Source organism: Centropristis striata, chromosome 9 (genome assembly GCF_030273125.1).
Source record: "Centropristis striata isolate RG_2023a ecotype Rhode Island chromosome 9, C.striata_1.0, whole genome shotgun sequence".
Taxonomy (NCBI): domain Eukaryota; kingdom Metazoa; phylum Chordata; class Actinopteri; order Perciformes; family Serranidae; genus Centropristis; species Centropristis striata.
The window spans coordinates 26,181,437-26,205,690 of NC_081525.1; the positions used below are offsets into that span (position 1 = coordinate 26,181,437).

A 24,254-nucleotide genomic window follows, 5' to 3' on the forward strand; every position below is an offset into this window, starting at 1 on the left:
GGTGGATTAGTCATGATGACCCCGTGACTTGCATTTTCTCTGCATGCCTCACATGGCAGGGAGTGTCCAAAACCAGGAAGAACAGCTGAGAAAGCACAACACAAGCACTAACTCTGTGTGTGTGTGTGTGTGTGTGTGTGTGTGTGTGTGTGTGTGTGTGTGTGTGTGTGTGTGTGTCTCTCTCTCTCTCTCTCCTGCCGGGAAACCAAACTTGCTGCTCATGAATGCACATAATCACAAACCCTCCTCATTACTTGTAAAAAGCTATAGCAGGAAAAGGCTAAAATGGGGAAAACTAGGGAAACCCCACGTGAATCATGAAATCCATTTCAGCACAACAAAGCACGTGATGACGATGACACATCACCTTCTTGTGTATAAAAGCATTCACGTGTCGCCTTTGTTCTTGAAATCCCTACAGATTAAATACAAAAAAATGTTCATATAACTTCAAGCATTCATCTTTTTTCCCCCACAGTATTATCATGTTCATCCCCACACCTGGACTCAGACATGAAGTGAAACCAATGAAAAGTTTTTGTGTCTAGTTGTGCTTCCCTTCAAACTGTAGCTTACAGTCAACAACAGCATGTATCTCCAGATATTTTTTTAGGAATTTGATTTCTGCTAATGGGTTAATAGAGTGCAACAAAATCTGCATATACAGACCTCAAAAGCTAGCAAACCACTAATATCAGCTGTAAATATTCATTGACCCGTGATGTAAAAATGTGTTAATATATCCAGAACTTGAAAGCTTTCCCATGCCAGCCACATTATAAGATACACCTGTAAGGATCTAATTTAATTTGGCACAACATTGAAATTGAATAAACTGTAAAGGACAGTCTAAAGCTTTAATCAAACCCGTAGGCTGTAAGAATCAAACAAACAAAATCAAACAAAACACCACGACTGAGCTCCAGCACACAGTAGTTTAAGAAAGCAACATCCCACAATATTAATTGGCTTGTTTATAGTATTTTGTGGTTTATCTAACAATGGCATTCCCCTGTGCATTATAAGTGATTCAATGAAAATTGTATCATATTTAATTTATTGCACTGCAGTCTTGTGAGTGCTGTATGTATTAAATAATCAAACAACCTGCAAGACAAATTATATTTTTTTCTTATCATTTGTTAGTTTTTGCTCCCCATCCTCTGGGTTTCATTATCTTGTAATATGCATAGCGATTTTATTTACAGAAAATAAACACACTCTTGCTTTTTGAGAGAGATACGCAGAGACATAAAATCCAGGCCAACATCAGTTTAAACTGATACTGTAAGGACATTTTGTATTATTTAGTAAAAAGCTTAAAAAACGCATTATCAAGGCATGGAATGCCTTCTTCCTCAAGCCAAGTGTCCCACCTCACCCATCCCTTATTATTTACTGCTCTGGCCTTTTGTTGAACCAAAGAAAAACCCAGATAGCTACTGTCAGACAGGCTAATCATAAGGGGGATACTGCTGGTCTGCTTGGTAACCCATGACTGCCCTTCTTTAGAACTCATCATCATACCTAATGGCACTCATCAGCTCAACCCAAATAGGCCTCAGATTAGAAACTCATTGGCCTGTGTCATTACAATTGTCTTCTATTCATATGATTCTAACTATAAAGGAATTGGCTGGATGAACACACAAGTGCACAGAAATAGAAAATGCAAAGGATGGCTATTTATCATCTGGACTACAGAGGTAAATGTATGAGTGAGTTGAAGCTTCGCTGTCTACGTCTAAGAAATGTGCATCCTAAAAAGAAGCCTATTCTTACAGTTGTATTTCCTCAGTTGGAGAAAATCCCAAAGAGATTCAAATTATAACTTAATCTTTGTGCATCAGTAAGGACATTTTTGTCTTAAAAAAAAAAAAGACTATAATAAATTGTGTGGATGAAATATAGATACTCTGATACGAAAGGATAAAAAACGGCCCAATTTAAACCACAAATTTTTGATACAACATTTTCTGTATACTAGACAGTATACAGACAATAATTAGTGTGTGTGTTTCTTTAAAAAACAGCAGCATTATGTAAACAAACAAAAAAAGGTAGCATTGATTTGGACTGATAGTGGAAAATAATATAATTTATAAATGTAATTTAATGGAAGATTCTGACTGACAGAGATTAGAGCAACTTTTTAAGGTATGCACAAGAGTTAAAAATGTAAAAAGAAATTTCCAACTACATATCTCAATTTTTGGACTCATTCCAAGCATCGCAGAAAAATTACAAAGAGATCCACGGTTTCCCTAACAGTGATTTGTGAAGATGCAGCATGGAGGTGTACAAGAATGGTAAATTACAGTGTCTTATTAATGACATGCCTTGACAGGAACGGGGCAGGTAGTGCTGCAGTCGTCTAGACAACACTAGCCTTTAATCAGGCTCCTCTATGGTAAATTAAGCAGGGCTGAATACACATGGAAGACAGGATGAAAGATGTGGGTGGGAGGCATGGTCCTTCCCTCTGATAAGCAATGAAGAGAGGGAGGGAGACAGATGGAAAGATCAAGAGGAAAAAAATAGAAAACTAGAATCCATCCAACTGTGTTTGAGTACATACATAGAGTACATACTACAATTTGCAGCTATAAGTGTACGCCAACTTGTACAAGAGATTTATGAAACAAACCTGGGGGAAGTCTCCATTCCTCGGGAGGTTGATGCCAGAAAAGTCCACGTCAGGGAATCCCGAGTACATGTCCACCGGAGTGGTGGTGGTAGTGCTGTGGTATTGCCTGGAGGGGAAAGAAGAGGTTCAGTTTGTTTAACAGCTACTTCTCCAAGTAAAACTGACACATGGTGTTTTCTTCAGCCTCATACAGTTACACAAATTTACACCTCACAGCTGCCAAGTACAAGAGCAGCCTCCTATTACTGTTAAATAAGCAGCTCAAGTAGAGAAATGAAAGGGGCACTGAAAAGAATCTCATGTGATCAAGTGGTCAAGTGTCATAGTGAGAGCAGAGGATGATGTTTTCTGATGGTAATCCCTCACTGCTATACTTAAATGACCCAACACTGTACTACTGCATCGCATCACGATTTTAGCTGTTCCAACACATCACACAAACGTAACAAGTGGAAACACTTTCATATTTTGTTTTGTTTTCGATGGTCTGAAGATTTAATTATGGAAGGGACTAATGCCAGTGGAGTGAAGCAATACACTCTTTCTTATATCTCTAAATCATAGTGTCAAAGATTTCAGGTGTTCACAGGCAACAAAGTAACAACTTCAAATGTCAAAGATACAAGAAGGATAATAGAAACACATATATCAAGTCAGACAGGCAAGAAGAGTTAAAGGCTTAATTAAAGTGAGTGAGAGGTAGAGAGGGAAAGAGAGAGAGAGCATGAGCGAGACATCTACAGAAAGTCAAAGAATGGAGAACAAGAACAGTTCCTACCCGCTCTGAGTATCCAGTGTCCAACTTTCATTAGTACCAATCATTCTCCCTGATCCTAGTGTTAACAGCAGACACAGGTCCACCAACTTACTCCCAACATGAAATATTTTCAGTTTCTTCCTGAGTAAAAGGCACCATAAATTAACGTCCAACTTCGCTGTGTGGTTGGCATACACTCAAAACGAAAGCAAAACTAAACCTTTGATAAGGTGGAACTGGAACTGTACCCTCCCACTTTTCTCTTATCCAATCATGCGCCAGGGCTCGGGCTCAAGAGGGATTGAGCTTGGCCAAAGCTATTCACAGGATTTGGCTCTGGGTGCTCAACCAGGGGCCAGAGCTCAGTGAGACTGATTGATTCAAAACTCACCGAGAGGATGAGAGGGCAGCCTTTAGCCAGTACATAGAGGCCGCTCTACCCAAAAAACACACTTCCTGTGTTTGTTTATTTTTTGTTGAACTCTCCAAACAGCATGTAGCAAAATTTAACTGTCCATCTAGTGTTCTATTTTTGGTGAGTATCAGTTTCAAGACTCAGCTACTTTATTTTAGATAATGCTAAATATCACTGGGTTGTGATGTAAACAGCTCACCATGTCAATTTCTGATGTAAACATACTTTTTGGGATATGTGCTATGGCTTTGGTTCTGCAATAAGGCAAATGGGTGATTCTCATGAACATTGTACAGCTCATAGCTGACCCTTTATAACATATACGATCTAAAGTCACTGTTTAATATGAATTTATATCCATTTAAAAAAAAATGTAAGGTATTTTCTGACATTTTTAGACACTGGACAAAATTCATTACCGTAATACATTTTTAAATAATAAAAAAAAGAACTTTTTTTTCTTTGGCAAGCACTTAAATATGCTCAACGGTAGCTGGTATCACCAAAATGTATTTTATTAAAATGTACACATTTTAATGCAAACAGTTTTATCATTACCATAACATTTTTTCTCAATTTTCATTCAGATTTTGTTCTTTATAAATTGTTCACCATTATGTTTGATTATATTCTGTTAAATTATACATTTTTAAACAAATGTATATTTATTTTTATAAAGTTTATTAAATATTTATTGTATATAAGTGTGGGGAAACCATGACATTTTTATCTGGGTGCATGCAGTAATGAATATGTGAATCAAAAATATGTTTACAAAGCTTCATGAGAATCGCCCAAATAAGAAATTCATTAATACAATTGAAAAACAAAACAAAACAGAGTAACTATAGTATTCGTGAGGAATTATAAACATAAATTACGCTAGAAAGGTCATGAGATGGTACAGGTAAAATAATCGCTTTGGTTCTTGGAAAGATCATAGCGCTGTAATGGTAACAATCATCCACAGTGGAAATCCCCTTCCTGGCCCTTCAGCCAAGAGTGATATGACAGTGATATTATTACAGCAGAAGTCTTGGCAGGCCGACATTAGCCGCTTTCCAACAACACAAATCTGGTCGGGTGGCTCTCAGCCAAAGGAGCTGACTTACTGTTTGTGTACATGTAGGCTTCTTATACTATGCAGACTAAAGCTAAGTACAGGTCATCTTTTGATCCTTGTAATTCTTTCACAATCTCTTATTTGAGGCTAAAAACATATAAGCCAGGCAGGTACCAATGCTATTTGTAAAGATACTAATTTTTCATTGTATATTTGTTGATTACTTTGTAAAAAAGGGGACTTAAAGTGTTTCAGAGTGGACTAAGCAGCATCTTTTCAACACACCTCAACTGCAGTAGGACGTGCAATGGAAAATTAAGCCCAATACTCAATTAATAATAATAAATAATTAAATATTTCTTTACACCTTGTATCAGCAGTGAAAAATGCATAAATGTGGGACCTGAGCAAGACACAGATTTATTTTTCTGTTAAGACAAAGACGGGCATAACGTATTAACCCTCTGGAGTACATCTATTAATTGAAAATACACGCTTTATTTACAGTAATAACTTTATTTATAAATGATATTTAGACAAACTGAGAAAGCCAGTTGAAAGTGCAATCATAATAGCGGTTTCACGGTGTGCCTTTTATGTTTCTAGACCATTTGTAAATTGTGAATTTTCTTTCTGCAATGAAAACTATTACTATTTTTAATTTACATGCAAATAGAATTTGTAGTTTTATTATTTATAATTTTTTTCTGCTGTTTTTGTGTGTATAAATGGTAAAAATAAAAATAAATAAATAATGGTACATTTCCATAGACACCTGTGTCTTTTGTTTGTATTTTCGGTTCCTGGCAGCTTTATACTTTAATTAAAATAAAATGAAATATCTGACTGATAGCCAAGTTTGTGTGGAGAAAAAGGAGCCATGTATGTGATGTAAGGACAGACTGAAAGATGCTAAACAGAGACAGAAATGAATGCATAGAAAGTTGACAAATTTGAACCAAAATCTCCTGGACTTCAGAGGTTTAAAGCAAAATTAAGCAAGAGCACTATGTTAGAAGCTTCTTAGTGAGAACTGCCCCATTTACGCAATGTAGAGATGATACTGTAAACAGTGACACATTCATTGCCTGCTGTTAAGATTCCTTGGAAGAATGATTCCTTACAGCCAGCACAATCAAGTAATCCAACTCTCATGCTATCACCAGGGTGCAGTAATTGGACCTTGACTCATAGCACTGGCACTGCTGATACTGTATCAACAGCCAATAATGGAGAACGGGCAGACAGCAGATCAAGTTTGGTGTAAGGATTTCAAAAAGGAAGACAAAAGACAGATGCTCTTATATTTCTCTCAAATTTTCAAAATGTAATATAAGATTCAGAATCAAGTGATATAAAGTAAGCCTATTTAACATAACAATGTTAACCTTAAATACTTCACACTATCTTCATGACTGACTTAAGAGTGGGTAATCAGAAATCAGAAAACAAGACATTAAAACAGAAGAAGATTTGTGGTCCGTTTCTTATTCTTCTCTCTCTCAGACTGTTATTGCTGTTAGTTAAAATGATTCAAAAACAGTTGCACTCATTTTCCCTCTTTAAATAGTTTATAAAATAAATGAACAACATGAAAACCTAATATATTTTAGGCAGTGTCAAGATTTTTACTGTACAACACTGTATTTTTTAGGCAGGTACAATGTGGTCAGTAAGTAGTAGGCACTGTTGATATGGTGATACTGTTATGTGTGTGTGTTACATTATGTGTCCCCATATGTCGGTCTGCAACACGCATTAGGAATGAAGTGAATTACGCTTTCACTGCAGTGGAAACTGTACAGAATAACTAATCACAACCGCCAAGTTTGTTGTTCACATATGCATAAACGTTTCTGTGGTTATTTTGCAGTTTGGTGCAGTTTGGTGCTAGTTCCACAAAATCTAATCAGCAGATCTGCTACATGTGATTGTGATTGAGCCTGAAAATTAAACAGATACCTGCTGCCGTCAAAGGGATGGAAAGAGAGCCCTGAGTTAAAGGAGGGGCCATGAGCAAGGGAAAGTATTAGTTGGATACCAGGTGACAGAAGGTGGTCAGACAGACGGTGGTCACAATCAATCTGTCTCACTGACATTAATGCCATAATCAGAATAAAACTGTAGCTTGTGTTTTTGTGTTTTCAGCCAGTTGAAGAATGTTTGTTTGAGCAGGAAGGGGAGCAGATACATCTGCCAGGACAAATATAACATGAGCCGTCAGATTTGTTTGGTTCCCAGGAACACAGCACGTTACACCCATAGAAAAAGAACCAACACCCCTCTAAAACAGTCTCAACAAAAACTGTTTTTTTTTAATAATTACTACCTTTCAGAAAGCTGGTACACTGGATTGTATTATGTTGTACAGAAGTTGTTGTTATGATGCCAATGCTGTCCAGTGTTGTGACCTATAAATCTGTTCTGCTAACTCAAAGCAGTAAGAGTAAGAGTAAGAGTGACATTTTTATCTCATAAGAATAGTTTCTGCTGTGCAGAGGTCAGTGTCTGTCACTGCATCAATCAATGCAAACAGAGCATTGGCTCATTCACAGTTTTTCCTCACTGGTGCCATGTGATCCATTCACTCCTCTGCTTGTTCTCAATGGCCATGTGAGAAGAAAACTACTGGATTTAAAGTTCAATCAATTACATCCTGACTGTAACAGTGTAGTGTAATGCAGTCAGCTGTAGACCATGGAAGAAAAGAGGAGCGAGTGCAGGGTCATGTAAAAAAGAGCCTCTCCGAATATCAGAAATAGTGAACTGAGTGAAGAAAACAGAACTAGGGAGTAGGGCTGTACGATTATCGCCGAAATGATAATCACGATTTTTTAAATCAATATTGTAATCACGATTACTAATCACGATTATTCATCATGTTAGGGAAAACATCTGTATTTTTATTGCACTACTTTTAAACAAACAATAAGAACAGTTTTTAGTGTGTACAGAGTGTCTGGTGCTTGTTGTAAACAAACAGAGATCGCTAAGTGAACACCTCCTGCAGCAGCAGCACATACACACTGTACTACTACAGAGCTAACTGTTAGCCTGTTAGCAATTTGCAGACTGGACGCTACAGGGGTTAACATCCCCTCTGGTTCTGCAGCTAGGAAAGACTGCTGCAGGAGGACTGTGCCGCTTTGACTCGTTCTTACTCTTCTTAACGAGCTTCTGGGGGTTTGAAAAGTTGCTAAATATAGGAACAAAGTTGCCAAGTTGGCAACACTGCTTCGCCGGCTTTTACAAATGGCGAGTGTTGTTGTGATGTCGAGTACTATGTCACATCCTGCTTATCGATTGCTCGTTATTTATTTAGGCAGCTACATGAAACTTTAACTATATGTTCGCCCCCTGGTGGTTGGTGGACTACTGGTGTAGAAAGTGCTTGATTAGATATGCAGGAGAGACGTACTTTAAAATGGAAATTTAATCGTGGCGGCCAAAATCGTGATCACGATTAAAATTTGATTAACTGTGCAGCCCTACTAGGGAGAGATGAAAAAGCTGGAGCCTTAAAACCTGTTAGCTTTTTACTTGCAGCCAAAATGGTTACAGTGAGTAACTGGTGCTAAGTTAAAAGAACATGTGTGGTCACTCTGGGACAAAACATTTATCGACAGAGAGAAATCCTGAATTAAGACCTTTTCAAACCACAAGGCATTATTATTGTGTTGTAAAGGCCCAGTAAGACAAAAAAAGGTCACAAGATGACATTCAATCACTCTAAACCACAGACACATCATGATTTTGCTCATGATATTTCTACACCGAGAGTTGGAAACTGAGGAAAGCCTGTTGTAGAAACAGCTTGATGTCAGAAAATTCTCCTTTGAGTGAACCTGAAAACCACAGACTGTGCTCTCACGTCATCTGCTGCTTGAACTTTCAAAGAAACACTGCACAGACAGCAATAACAATACAAAATACACTACTTGAACAAACACTTCCTGAGTTGTTGTGTGACACATGTTTAGTAATGACTAAACCCAAGTCATATTAGAAGTTTTGATTTACAGACAATGGAATCTCTTTAAAATAATAAAATAAGTCCTTATCTATTCAATCACAAAACCAATACTTCATGTACCGGTAGATATATTATAAAACCACGCAAATCTCAATTTTAACCACACATCCCTTATGTGTCCTTATATTGGTAAAATAATACCATGCTGATGTTAACAGTTTTTAAGGCACTGATAGATTTCTTAGTAGGGCTTTCACACGCCAGAGCAACGTGACAGTAGCTTCAGTTGAGTCTCTCTCTCTCTCTCTCTCTCTCCGCTTACATACTCTGTCATCTTTCTCTCTGGTCTTCAAGATGTTGACATGCTGTTTAATATCAATAACATGAAATAAAATGTCCACCCCTAGTTGAAACAGTTATTTGCAGCAGTCAGGCGTCCAACCTCCTCTAAACCGAATCTACATAGGAAAAGGCATTCAGGTAGATGACTCAGCTGCATCTTTAAAGTACATCCAAAGCGTATATATAAAGTGTGATCATTACATATTTGCACAGTCGCACAGCAATCCTATTGCTCGACGGATGCAGTGTAGACACAGACAAGGACCGCAAATGCTTCTGCTCTGTTGACATGCTGCTTTTGCCACATGGCCACTGTGCAAAAGGTCTTACACCAGCATTGAATTGTGCAGTCTCTCATGTACACACGCATTCAAACACACACACTCACGTGTGTGTGGGAAATAATAAATATTGACTAATAAATAATCAATTCGAAATGAATAACGTCTCAAACACTCAAGGCTCTGTTCAAACAATTTTCAACTTCAAAAAGTTCATAGAAAGGATCGAATGTTTACCTTAAAAAGGTTAGCAAAGAATTACAATGGACAGCTACCCACTGGGCACAAACATAGTGCTGAATTTACTCAATTAAGACCAAGGTTATAACAGTTTGGTTTTTTTTATTCGTTTTAGTTTTAATTTTGTTGTGATTTTTTGTTTTCAAATTCAGTTAGTTTTAATTTGTTTTTAGAGTGAGTTTGCTAGTTTTAATTATTTTCATTTTTTTTAAATGCTTCATTTTAGTTTAGTTTTTATTAGTTTTAGTGTTAGTTTTAGTTTTCTTGTAATGGGGTATTTGTTGGGTGCCAGATTCACCCAACCAGAGGTCGTGCCAGAGGTCACAATAAATGTATCCTTTATTTCCTTTTTATCCATCTCAGCCCCAATAAGGTTATTAAGCCATTAAACCAGACAGATAAAATAGGTTTCATATCAACCAAAAAGGTTTATGTATGAAAAAAGTTGACAAAGACGAAAACGAAGGAAATTTTCATTGTAAGTTTTAGTTAGTTTTGTAACCACACAATACAGTTTCAGTTAGTTATTGTTTTTTTTTTAAAAACTCTTGTTTTTATTTTTATTTCAGTCACTGAAAATGTTTTTTCAATTCTAGTTTTCGTTATTTCGTTAGTTTTCGTTAACTATAATAACCTTGATTAAGACACAAGCAGCTTCACTTATATTCCAGTTCAACACTGACAGACACACGGTAACTTATGACTATAAACATAGACTTTTAGATCCTGTATTACTCCTATAGTAAAATATATCTCTCACAGAATAAACAACTCTGACTTCATCATATCTGTCTGGTTTCACTTAAACATAATAAATGACTTGATTTTGCAATTCAGTTTGTGTGTCCTATGTACAAGGTCTATAAATAAAGGGGAAATTGTTTGTCATGTGGATGAGGCAGTCACGCAAATGCATTAGTAAAATACACACACCATTAGCAAAACATTCATAAGGCACCCTCTAGACAAACACCACACTATAATAATAAAAATAACTACAAATAAATGATACTTGAAAGTCTCAGGGCTAATGTGCATTTTGTTAGCTGATGTGTGAAACTCCTGTGGGTTGTTATCACCCAATTTCAAGAGTTTTCGGCACATAATCTTAACACCACTGCCTGCTGGTATTTGTTACGCAACATTCTCAGCCACAATAAAGTATAAAATAGTGCACAGCGCGAAAACGTACTTCAAAGTAATTGCATCTTCACTTGTTCACTTCACGTTTTCAGCTGATATACTGTCATTCTCGATATTGCCAAGCATGTTTGTGAGTTTGTATTCACTTACTGGTTTCCAGATTGCATAGGGCAGTGTATGCTGTATCCAGCCTGCTGAGGGTAGGATCCCCATGAACCAGAGGAGGCATATATTGAACTCTAAAACAGAACAAAATGGAAATCTGTCATGATAAGAGAACAAGCAAAGAAAAATAGCACTGAACATAAGTGAAATAGAGCTTACTTATAATGTTAAAATAACAAATAACTCCCTTCAGTGAGGAATATTTTGGCAGACATAACCAACTCCATTTGTTAGGTTTACAATACAGCAAAAGGAAATACTGTCAGTCACACAAGCGCCTCTTGCGATCTACAGTTGTTGAGAACTATACATAGGATATTCATATCAGATATACCATCAAACCACATCTTTGGAACTAAAAACCACATGTAACTGTTTAGACAGGCAGATAGTTCAGTTGTATGAGCTGAGGCTTTTGGAAATTCTTCTGAATTTCTGTCATATTTGATTGCAGTGGGGTTTAATGGAATTTTTTTTACGGTAGAGATCACTTCCACTTCAAAGTGAAACTGAGCTTTTCCTAATTTAACTTATCACCAAAAAGTAAAATTCCATTGAACTTCATTTAAAAAGATGGCGTGATGGAACTTTAAGACTAAACAATTTGCATGCCTAGATGCTGCTAAAGATATGACAACATTTGGGTGGCATGACCCATTAATATTTGCCTAGAACAGTGCCTGACAATTAATACCAAGAGCATGATCACTTCCTTCAGCACTTTTTTTGATAATTGTTATGCAGAAGTCACATACACCAGTGCATATCTGGCTAAGAGTAAATATACGAGTGTTTGTGTCTTAATGTTTAGGTACACAAACTATGTGACATTGGGACAGCAGTTTCAGAGCTACGAGACCAAAGATGTAACTGTATGGGCTGAAATATGTGCCACCAGAAACTGAATTTGAATCACATAATTTGAATTTGTATTGTTCATTTTGAATCACTGCATTTAAAAACTGAATCTGAATTGTAATTTGAAATTGAATGTATTAGTTTGAATTTGAATTGTGAGAACTGAATGTTCAGTTTCAGTTCACAAAATTAAATTTAAATTTTCTGCAACGAACATCCGGGTAGTTGAGGCAGAGCAATCGAGCGCAGATACACAGAACGCCTTTTCTGAATGATCAGTTCCAAACTAACTAAACTCCAAACTAATAAATTAAATTTCAAATTACAATTCAGATTGTAATTTGAAATATTTGTAATTTTTGTTTTACAATGCAATGATTCAAATTGAACAATGCTAATTCAAATTATGTGATTCAAATTCATCTTTTTTAATGCAATTATTCAAGTTTCGCAATTCAAATTCAAATATAAATAATTCAAATTCAGTTTCTGGTGGCACATATTTCAGCCATATAACTGGCTGAGAGAGTATTTAATAATAACCACACATGCCGATTTATATTCAGCTTCACTCAGTCTTTTTGCATGTTGTTCTGCTGCACAAACATGAACAAAAACACAAGTGTGCATGGAGACCCTGCATGGAGGCCTACCGTCTTGCGCTTGGAATTATTCACTAACTAAGAGTGCAAAAATATTTATCTGTATGCTTTAGCAACCTTGTAGAAGTCGGCTGGGCTGTGTGAAATAGAACTATTATCGCTGTGTGTGATTGTGTGTAGGGTTGTCAAAAGTATGCTGTATTGTAAAAGTATTGATTCATGTGTATGCATGTCAATGAGCAGCTCCCCACACGTCAAATTGATAGAAGGCATTGAACCACCCCTGCAACAGCCCTGTCCCATAGCATACCTCCATGTTAGAGGAGGCCACAGAGAACAAGCTGGTGTCCAGCTGAGGGCCTTCTGGATGCAGGTAGTTCTCCCCGTCCATGGCCAGCGCTGAGGGGAGGGTGGGCATCAGAACACAGCTTCACACATGACCACCAACTGACTTAGGATATGTACCCCTCGACTGCCACCCACGTGCTGGCTGTGTCCGAGATAGTACTTCTAACAAGGGCAAATGCTTTCCATGACCTGAAGAAGATAGCAGATATGGAGGGATGTGGAGGAAAGGGAGAGATGGGCGAAGAGACATTAGAAGAGTTGCAGCAAATTTGTTCAAGCAAACAAAGTGACCGATACCACATCTGTTATTTAACTGAAAATCTGTAAACAAAAGTACAAACGCAAGAGTTCCAATAAATATTAAAGTGTAGCTTATATCACTTCTTTAAAATGTTTCTTAATGCAATACCCTCATTCCAAAACACAGTGAAAGAGCTGTAATGTTGGCAGACAAAGGAAATGTAAAGGAGATAAAAGTACCATTTGTACCTGAACTTTAACGAAGGGAAACACAAAGCAAACAATTAAGATTAAAATAAAAAAGACATCCTAGAGAGCGTATTACTGTAAGTCTGCCATAAAAGATAAACAGACATATATAAAGAGTTAAAACTGTATGAACATTTTACATAATAATACATTTTTGTTAATTTTTTTTTAATCATATGAAGGAGGTTAGACAAATAATTGGTCTCACTTCTCAAGAGTGATTCCATCTGTTACAACACAAACTGAATTCAGATCTTATTCATAATGCAGTGTGAGCTTATATATTGATTGACAGCGCTTATTAGCTGGCTGTCATCTGACATCACTGAAGGTTCAATATTTATCAGAGGACCAATTAAAATCCCAGCAGGAGGTCCACATAGAACAAACAGGCTGGGATGCAAAGGAAAGGAACTGACCTATGCTCAGGTATACAAGCATATAGACGTTTAGTGGTATTTACAAAATATACAGTCAATACTGTGACGGGTACAACTTAGTCCTTGTTAGTGCAGACAATAATTTGGTTTTGCGTTATAATACATGTTGCGTTATAGACTTATCACAAATATACATTTTCACAATCAGGTATCACAAGATATTAGTCTACATGACACTGTGTGTGTGTGTGTGTGTGTGTGTGTGTGTGTGTGTGTGTGTGTGTGTGTGTGTGTGTGTGTGCGTGTGTGTGTGTGCGTGTGCGTGCGTGTTTTACAGCTCAAGCAGTTTTTCCCCCCCAATATAATGACAGGTTAGGCTAGCTAGACCAGACTGTCTGGACATAGTCAAAAGGCTTCCTGCATGCTAAAGTTCTCTCTCATTCTACCTCTCTCTCTCTCTCTCTCTCTCTCTCTCTCTCTCTCTCTCACACACACACACACACACATATATACATTTATATATATAAAACTTAGAAATTAAAGCCCATATAAAACATATACAGGCAGGGGGTAGGAATTATTCTTTTGTCACACATCGACATTACAGCATTCCCTCTTTATTCTGTCTGAATAAATTAGACACAGTCCCCTGTAGGCTTAATTGGGAAACTGACCACAATGACCTACTTTCTTCAGATATGATTTCACACAGAGACCAAATAACTGAGCCAGACACTGGCAGCTTGTACTGCTGCTGTCTAACACTAAGGTTTTATGACAGCAGAAATATGAAATAATGTGTATGAAGTCAGCTTAAGTATACTATCACTATATGTGCTTATACAATCTGTTTCTCTTTTATTTAAATAAAAGTTTCTTTTTTGGTGCCATTTTTGCCTTCATTTGAGGCATAGACCCCAACCCTATATATATATATTTTCCAAGCAAACAACAGTTTTTACTGCTGAATAAATCTAATCTCTCAGCACTCCACAATGCACGTCTGTGTAACGTCAGTGGCACACCTTGTTAATCAAACTGTTACCCTTCTCCCTTCGCTTGTTCCTTCCTCCAGTTTGCCCCCAGTCTGTAACATAGGCCATACGTGTTCACTGGGGACAAAGCTGAGGTAATAAATCCTAATAGAGTTCATGAGAGTCTAAATAAGAGAGCCTTTGTTTATTTGAGTGTGTGCATGTAAGAGACCTGACCCAACATATTCACCACTCACACAGCCAATACACACAAAAGGGAGGCCATTTTATCCACAAGCTGCCGGTGTGATACTGTCTGGATAAGGTTGAAGCAAATGTGGGGAAACCCCAAAATAAAGACCATCTAGCAGACTTTCTAGGCAGAACATCTGAAGCAAAGGACATTTGATTTCTTCTGAATATGAATGGACAGTAGGGCTGCACTATTATGGCCAAAATGATAATCACGATTATTTGTTATCAATACTGTAATCATGATTACTAATCACGATTTTTAATCATCTTAGGGAAAACATCTGTATTTTTATTGCACTATTTTTAAACAAACAATAGGAACAGTTTTTAGTGTATGTACAGTGTCTGGTGCTTGTTGTAAACAAACAGAGATCGCTAAGTGAACACCTCCTGCAGCAGCAGCACATTCAATAACTTGCTAAGTTGGCAACAGTGCTTGGCCAACTTTTACAAATGGAGCATGTTGTTGTGCCGTCCAGTACTACGTCACATCCTGCTTAGCACTGGCTGGTTATTTATTTAGGCAGCTACATGAAACGTTAACTATGCGTTCGCCCCCTGGTGGTTGGTGGACTACTGGTGTAGAAAGTGCTTGATTAGATATGTAGAAGAGCCCCATTTTAAAATGGAAATATCGCCGACGATCAGGTTAATTTAATCGTGGGGCCAAAATCGTGATTACGATTAAAATCGATTAATTGTGCAGCCCTAATGGACAGCTTCCATCCCCAGATGACGACAGGCACAGGAAAGCAAGGCAGCTCAGAGCAATCAGGGAGTGTGTTTAGATGGCCTTTTGAGGCATCTTCGGTGTTGCAGAATTGTACTTGCAAAACCCTGAGGGGCTGTAAAGCTTGGATGCATCAAAGGTTATGAAGCATCTTGCCAGTTTATCTGGGTCAAAGGTCTTGATACATTGCTATATCCCTTTCAGTTCAACATGCAGGCTACATGCAGGTCAAAGGCTCATTTGTACTTAATCTCAACCCTCCTTCAATCTGACTTTACCTGGTGGTAAACGGAGCAAAATTTATGTAATGGACAAGAGAGGAAGAAAAAAGACTGAGTGAGAGAAAGCGAAAGCATTAATGTAACCAGCTTAGCAACAGAGAAACTAAACTGAAACTTAAATTACTTACGTTTTTTAAAGTAATTCTGTGTTGTTCTATTGAAGCCTGTGGTTCCGCAGTGATGTATATGAAACTACAGTTCTAGTTTTCATGCAGAGATTATTCTGTGATAGCAGTCTGAAAGTACATTTAGTACAGCAGTACAGCTCATTTCAGCAAAATATGACGCAACTGAGTAGTGGTGGTAGTAGTAGCTGTAGTACTGATAGTAACAGGACACATTCCTCAGCTGACAGAATCATTTGATTAATTACATCAGCTGAGGAATTCTGCATCTGCACACACACACCTCCGTACAGAAGATACGGTAAAAACGTCAATATTGAAATCTGGCTCTCTTTCTTCTCATGCTCATCCTTGTTATCATCTGCTTTCAAATTTGCTGCCATTCACTGCACATCAACTTATAAATTAATGTTTGTGTACGACATCTTTGTTATGTTTTGCACATCCGGGTTAGCTCAGAACTGTTACCTAAACTGTCACTCTTTTGGGCTCTTTGAGCACCCCTGCACTATCATTTGATATTGTAAACATACAAACAAAATAACTGGATGTGAGCAATACATCTGAACTGAGCACCAAAGTTTGCACTGTGAACGTAGCCTTAGTGTGACAGCTGAAAGCACACTACCAGCTCTCCTGATGAACCTGAGCAGACAGGCGCCGTCATTCCATCCCCCATAGCCACGTCAACCACCACCATGTCACTTGCTGTCTCTTAGCAACAGAAAAATGCCGAACCCCCACCCTTCCAGCGAGCCTCTGAGGATAATCAATACTGATCATTGTAAGAGTGGTCCCACATATCTCCTTCCTGTAAGGCCTCTCATTACCGGAAAACACCCCTAACCACCATGGAGAGGAAGAGGGACATGATGAAGAAAGCTCTCAGTCGGGGGAAGAGGGTTGGAGATATGGGAGAAAGAAAAGCAAAGATAAAGAAAGAAACATGCCCACAGGAGCACAAGGGACACAAGAAGTCCATTCATCAAAAAGCAGCCCACACATAAGTCATTTTTATAACCCTGCCTGGTTATTTTAAAAAAAGGTCTATTTTTTGTCAATATCTGGATTTATAGTCTGTTTCACAAATGTCCTATTTGCACAAAACCTTTGTTATAAAGCAGCACAGAGAGAGAGAAACAGAGAGAGAGAGACTCTTTTGCAGTGTAATCGGTTAAATCTGTTAATTACTTCAAAGGTTACTGCTGGGTTTTTGTACAACCCCCTCCACCTCCATCTCTTTCTCTGTGGGTGGCCTTGTGCAAAAGCTCACTGCAGGGAGATTAGGCCATTTCACATGCAGTAATTGTAATATCTTTAAAAACTGAAACAAGCCCATACTGCTGCTGAACATGTCAAAATATACAGACTTATCAGTGCAGAAGGACTGTAAACATGGACATTTGGTGACGTTATAAATAGTATTTCCAGCGTTGTGGCCACATCCGAGGCCAGTTGGTTCCCTTTAGCTGCATGAGTTACTGTGTCTATCAGTCAGCCAGACAGAGGTTAACAAGCAGAATGCCTCTGTCACTTCAAAAGCACAAGATGTGTGTTTATATGATTATTACAGCACCCAACATGTGCTGCAAGTACGTAAGGTGGGATGGAAAAAAATGCTGTGGAAGAAGGAACTGCCTGGTTGTATGCTGGTGGCCTTTAGTGAGTATCAGTGGTGGCCAGAGCACATGGGGATCATCCAGGGAAGTGTGACTTCCTTAAGCTGCTAAGTCACGATTAACGCTCACGAGGAGCGCAACCACCCAGCCTGGCGCGTGTGGTACCTCACTTCCAAATGCACACTCATATGTGGTGCTGCTATATAATCACACTTCCACAGAACAGATTTTTTAGTGTAGGTGCACGTTTGATGGATTAAGGGTGTTCATCTTGTCGTGTACAATAATTAACTTACATTAAAGGCATTTTGGTTATAAAGCTGTAAAACACATGTATACATGTGTCTCTCTGCAGTAACAACTGAAAGAAAATGTATGACAGGAAGACAACACTGTATTTTTGCTAAGTGTAAGACAGAAGCATAGTTATTATCTCTTTGTCTTGTGTCCCTACAGTTACACTTTACTTCCTTGGGAAGGCATTTTCTGTTCTGTGGCTTCACAAAAAAAAAAATTTAGTTTCACACTTTTATCTTTATCTCTCGATCTTGTAAACAGCTGTGGACTCACCACCTCTCACATGTATGAATCTCAGTCACACTCATCTCATCTCTTTTCTTTGGGCCACATACTAAATCCGTCTTAAGGCATTGAGAAAATCCTTCAACACACAGCTCTGCTTCATCTTCATTAACCACATTCTCAAAATCAGCTTTATGGGGCACGCAGGGTGACAGTGGATGCATTGTAGACGCATTTCTCACTTCCATTTTCCATCCATCAGGTACATTGGCTGCAAGGCAGTTTGCATTTTATGTGCGTGAAACCGACTGGAACCTTATCAAGTCAATATATTGGTCACTTACATCTTGGATACATATTTGTGCCTGTGAGCTCAGCAAAGTGCGAAGCATCACTGGCTGAACAAGTCCAGTGCAGACACAGCTGTTTCTGTTGTGTATGAGTCAATTAGTATATGGGTGGTTGACGTGACGCTCAATTTTTGTGTTCCCAGTGACAAATATTACTAAAATTTAATAATATTTCATTAAAATTAATGTTTTAATATGCAGTTCATTCTTCTACATCTAATCCATCTGCAAACAATGAGTATCGTTCTTCAACTGTGCAAATATTCTGTTTTGAACATGACATTTGTCCACCGGTGCAACTGTACTAGGTAGCATTACTTATCTTAAAACAACTGTAATTTAATGAAAAATTAATCTAAATACATTAAAATACTTGAATGCATGTCATACGAGTGTTTACTTAATGAATCTAGAGGATATAAGTGTTAAGGTCCCTACGTAGAGTTATTATGACACATTACATTTTGTCCGCAAAACTGGTGTCCTCCTGGAGCGACGCCATTATGTAGATATAAAACAGGCATTAATGTGACCACCCCATTACTGAGAGGGGTCCTTCCAGAATCAGGAAGGACAGAAGACATCTCTGGAGCAGGTGGACTGCACACAAGATCAGTTCTGTCTCAAATATTTTCATAATATTACTATTTCCGTGCAGTGTTGGAACTGGTCGTCTTAAGGTAGTCCTTTGGTACAACGCAGTTTAAGTATTGATCTGAATATTTTTATCAATTTACATTGATTGATAATTGAAAATAATGTAAACCTTAACACTGTTTCTCAGGATGAAGAATGTCTCTCATATAGCTAGGCCGCAAACTAGCATTGATTTCGAAAATGTCCACTGGTGAAACGCACTGTCCTATAGTACAACATGAAGTCAGTTTCACTTATTTTTTTCCTTTACTCCTATCATAATGAAAATTAACATAGTGAAAGCAAACATGTAAACAAACATTTTTTGTATTACAAGTTTTGTTGAAAAATTAGTTTAAATATGCAAAAGAGATATAATCCGAGTCTAAAAAATGAATGGAGGTTAATGGACGGCCGCATTTGGATGGCCCGTCCTACCTGGCTGACGGGAGCTTCTCTGTCCTGCTTGGGGATTTCTTCTCCTCTGTTGCCCCCCTCACCTGTGGGGTCCCTCAGGGCTCTATACTAGGTCCCATCCTCTTCCTATTATATATTTTACCCCTAGGGGACATCCTAGTCAAACATAACATCTCCTTCCACTGCTTTGCAGAAGATGTCCAGCTATATCTGCCTCTTAATGTTGATGGGCAGGCTGCACTCCAGCCATTGCTTGATTGTCTGGCTGACATCAGATCATGGATGGGTGCAAACTTCCTCAACCTTAACGAGAGCAACTTTTAATGACTAATTTAAGTAGCTTTTTTGCATTTTCTCTTAACCTCAGAATTTGAGGACAACACAACTCAAACCTTCCTTCCCTGTTTTGTTAAAGCTAGTTTGATTTCCATGTTGAAAGTGAGAGGCTGAGATGACCACCAAGGAAAGGTCTAGGAAGTTTAGGGAGAGGCTGAATGAAGATCCTGAGAGGAAAGAGAACTTCCTGAGAGAGAGACGCAGAAAGTAAATTTGACAATGTTTGATAATTAATTTGACTTTGTACACGACATGGGCATACTAGTACTCTGTTGTCCAATGGTGCAACGGAATGTCCTGTGGTGCAACAAATTGAATAGTGAGTGGAAAAGGTATTTTAATGAAAAATGTATGTAAAAAGTGTGGGACAGTACAATAATGTTATCATCACTATGCAGCTATAAGGATGAAATGAAGATTCCTTGGGTTTTATACCAATTATAATGAACGTAACCCAGGCATTTGGGTGAAGTCTCTATGTGTACATCTTATAGTATATAAATAACATAATTCTGAATTTTTTTGGGGTATGTTTGATGTGGAAATATAATTGGGACAAACTAATATGCCTTTGGCTTATCTATCTTATCTGTCCAACATTCTCTGAATTAAATAATGACATTCTTTATTGTGTTGCACCGGTGGACACATTTTAGGACTACCACACCAAAAAGTGAATAATATGTGAAGAATTAGAAATGGACACATTCATTTTTGAATTATTCACATATAAGGGAATATAATTATATATCATTTGACATATATTTTTCAATTATTATTTTTTTCACTTTGAATTTGAGTTCACGTCAACCACCCATATACGTGGAAAGGCCAGGAAAAAGAAATCACAAGCAAAAACAGTATGAGTAAGAGATACTGTATGACGTTCAAAATAATACACAAGCATGTACAGTAAAGTTTTACTTCCAATGCATGGTACAACATGGCTCTCAACTCGCTCTTTTTTGTTTTTTTATTAGCCAGTTATAATAGTCATGCTACCACAGAGGCAGCAATATTTTATCCACTCAGCCCAGGTTTTTGAAAAAATACTTTGCCTTCGGGGTGAACAATCCCAAAACAATTTAATTGCATTTTTTTTTAAATGATAATGCAAATGTAATATGATATTAGAGGGAATGCTATTTTTGCATCATTATTTTCATTTTCACTGAAAAATATAATATAATGATGATGGTGTGACATGGTGAGGATCTGGACCAAGATTTTTTCTGGGACATCTCTACAGCAACACTTAAATCAGATTGGGATTTTGGCAGATAATTGCCTTCACCAAATATTGCGCCTCCTGGGGATTTGGATATCATTCTAATCCATATTACAATTCTGATAATATTGTTTAGCCCTTCAACACCATAAACTTGACAACATGCTGAAATATAAGCAGATGACAGGATCCAGCAAGTGTCATGTTGACTGATGTCACAGCAGTTTCACGTGGCGTGGATATAGCTATCAGCTGATCACCCCGTCTATAGAGAGGCTACTATCTGCAGTGCAAAATGAAATGAAGAAAAGCACTAAGTACTTAAAGGGAGTTGAGACAAGTTGAGTTTATCCGAGCCATGCCATGGAAATAAAGTATTAGTGCATGCAAAAATAAACAAGTTTCTCCCGTGACTGCCCTCTGTAGGCATCTGTCATTCTCCTATATTCTGCATGTCTTCACAATTAACAAGCAGGCTGATGGCAATTATTCAATCCAACGCACAACACTCACTCATCACCAATCAGAGTCCATCAGCATCACCAGTAATCAGGTTAGAAATGATCAAGGCCCAGCTGCTTTACACCAGACCATCTAGGGGGCTGTTAGTTGGTTATGATTGCCTACACTGGCTTGATTCATTAGCTACTGTGATGAAATATTCATAAAAGGAACAAGTTACTTCTCAGGGAAACGCAGAGCTTCGTCATTCAAAACAGCCTACATTATTAATTGGCACCTTTTTCAACACAAAAGGCTCGCCTATACTTGTTACTGTGTGCACATGCACAAACACACAAATGCACGGCACATACCCTTAAGCACATAAATGGGAGGACATAAACGTTAGCTACCAATCTGTTCCTGTTCGCCTCCCCACAACCACAACTTCCATTCAGTATCACAGACATTGCCATAAAGGGGCTGTGGACAGCCCAATGACCGGCTAGGAACTGGATGGAGAATAATGATCGAATGACTGTGTAACCCAATCTACTGTCTTATCAAAAGCCGGGAAATGGAAACAAATTGGGTTTTAAGAGCCTGTTGTTATTGCATTTCGCCCGTTCAAATATTTATCAAAGAGGCTCTCTGGACTGGGACAGCGCACAGGAACACATTGAACACATGGGCAGTCATTTAAATGATTTGGTCTGACTGAAAGGCAGGGTTCAAAGATTTAGTTACTTACAGGGGAATAACAATTAATCTTAATTAGATTCTCATCAACCCACTACAAGTGGCTATTCAGCACCATTTTGCCATGATGATAAATATCGTTGTGCCCACAAACACCTGCTGTATGAGACATTAAAGTGATTTATCCACCAAGGAGGGACTTAATCAAGCTCTCGTGGCTCAGAGGATGCCTTTGTTGTGGTAAATAAATGAAAGGAGAAAGAAAAGGTGAGGGCAGAAAAGACGTTGACAATGAAGGCCATAGCAGAGCATGGCAAACAGCAGAGAAGAAGATCACAAACACTGGTTTGTGATGGCTTTATGACACTCATTTTAGGAGCAAATCCCTTTACTTCTACCACCACCACCAGCACCCACCAAAAATAGATCAAAGGCTGACTAGATCAGAGAGAACGATCCACTTAGCTGCCTCTTTGGCCCGTTTTTCTCTGACATCTAATTTCCTCAGAAAAGGATGATGACACATGCTAGCTGACTGTGGCTCTCTATCCTTTGTTGCTCTGGTTCAACCAATTACATAAACAGACAAAAGCCTATTTTACTTAAACATATGTGTTTCCAAAGTACTCTGGACAAGAAGGCTGGACATAGTGTTATTAATAGTTTGTGCATACTCATAATGCAAGTTACTGATGTGGAATCTGGATATATTTTGTTTACAGCTATAAATGGAAATTGTGTCTTGTGGCCAAGGAAGCAGATTGGAGCGATACACTTTTCACTCTGGTTAACATTGCAAGGTAGGGAATGATCCGGGTGGAGGTCTGTGCTCTCCCTGTGCCTTTCTAGTTCATCTATAGCCGTGTTTCCACTAGTTCATTATGTATGTATGTTCATCATTACTTATGTTCATTTTTCTTTCTCCCTCTCACCCAGCCTGACCCCCTGATGGATTCTGCTGCCGATTGGAGGCAGCTGGTTCCCTGAATCTGAATCTCCGCCCCCTAACCACCCCTCTCAGTTAGGTTAATCAGAGTCAGTCAAAACACCAGGCAAAAACGATCTAATGCACTCTCCAAATCTCCACTGCTGCACTAGAGTCTAGGACATGTATGTTGTGATGTTACAAACAAAATTTTAAGTCAGTTTATCCAAATATCATGTTGTGTAGTATTCTAGTCTAAAGTGTATACTCCTTACATGAATTAAAACAAAACTTTTAAAATGAAATCACAAAAAAATATACTCATTCCATTTCTGTAGGGGAATTTGCCTCGTGTTGAAGTTTTCTGAACTCTTTCTCTGCTGCTGTTTAAACCCAGACAGAACTCTGCTCCACTCAGATTGACCTCACTTCTCTGGCAGGCTTGAAAATATTGCACCACACGCACAGCTTCAGGGTCCCTGTCTGAGTCTGTCTCTCTGTCTGTGCCACTTTGCTATGCTAACATCAAGATGAACATTCAGTTCATCTGTCTGGTATCAACTGAGGCTGCCATCGTACTCTTGAACAGTAAAGCCACTGTAAGCCAGTCAATCATGCAGAAAATCAGTCCGATAGGCACAATCTGCTCTCAACATATTATGTAAAATGAGGTGATTAGGTGGACCAAAAAAAGGAGTAGAAAACCCAATGAGTGTAAATAAAAAAAATTAAAAAAAACAGTAAATGAAGTTAAGAACAAGCGCCCACTAGAGGACAAGTTCCAGATGAGAGAATTTCAGAAAATGCACTTTGTTGCCACCTCTCCAGTCCTCTGATCTCATCTGGGATGTATCTAGGAGACATCTAAGATATTGTTATTATTATGAAAACAAACATAACATTTTTGCAAGCATTTTCTCGTGCTATATTGGGTCAATCACACCTCTAGGTGCATGCATTGTTGCAATGTCAAGACAGATGTCAGGGCCATGTGACACCTTCCCACGAAACAT

General features: G+C 38.2%; 1 protein-coding gene across 2 annotated transcripts in view; it reads right to left on the reverse strand.

Annotated features, from left to right (window-relative positions):
• The window catches only part of sbno2b (strawberry notch homolog 2b), a 71,856-nt gene that overhangs the window by 42,027 nt on the left and 5,575 nt on the right, over window positions 1-24,254 (reverse strand). For both annotated transcript variants that reach the window (XM_059340635.1, XM_059340634.1), the window contains exons 2-4: window positions 12,797-13,023; window positions 11,012-11,100; window positions 2,648-2,753 (exon numbers count right to left, since the gene is read on the reverse strand). In XM_059340635.1, the coding sequence (XP_059196618.1) occupies window positions 2,648-2,753; window positions 11,012-11,100; window positions 12,797-12,904 (303 nt within the window). In that variant the 5' untranslated portion in view covers window positions 12,905-13,023. The remainder of the gene's footprint in view (window positions 1-2,647; window positions 2,754-11,011; window positions 11,101-12,796; window positions 13,024-24,254) is intronic.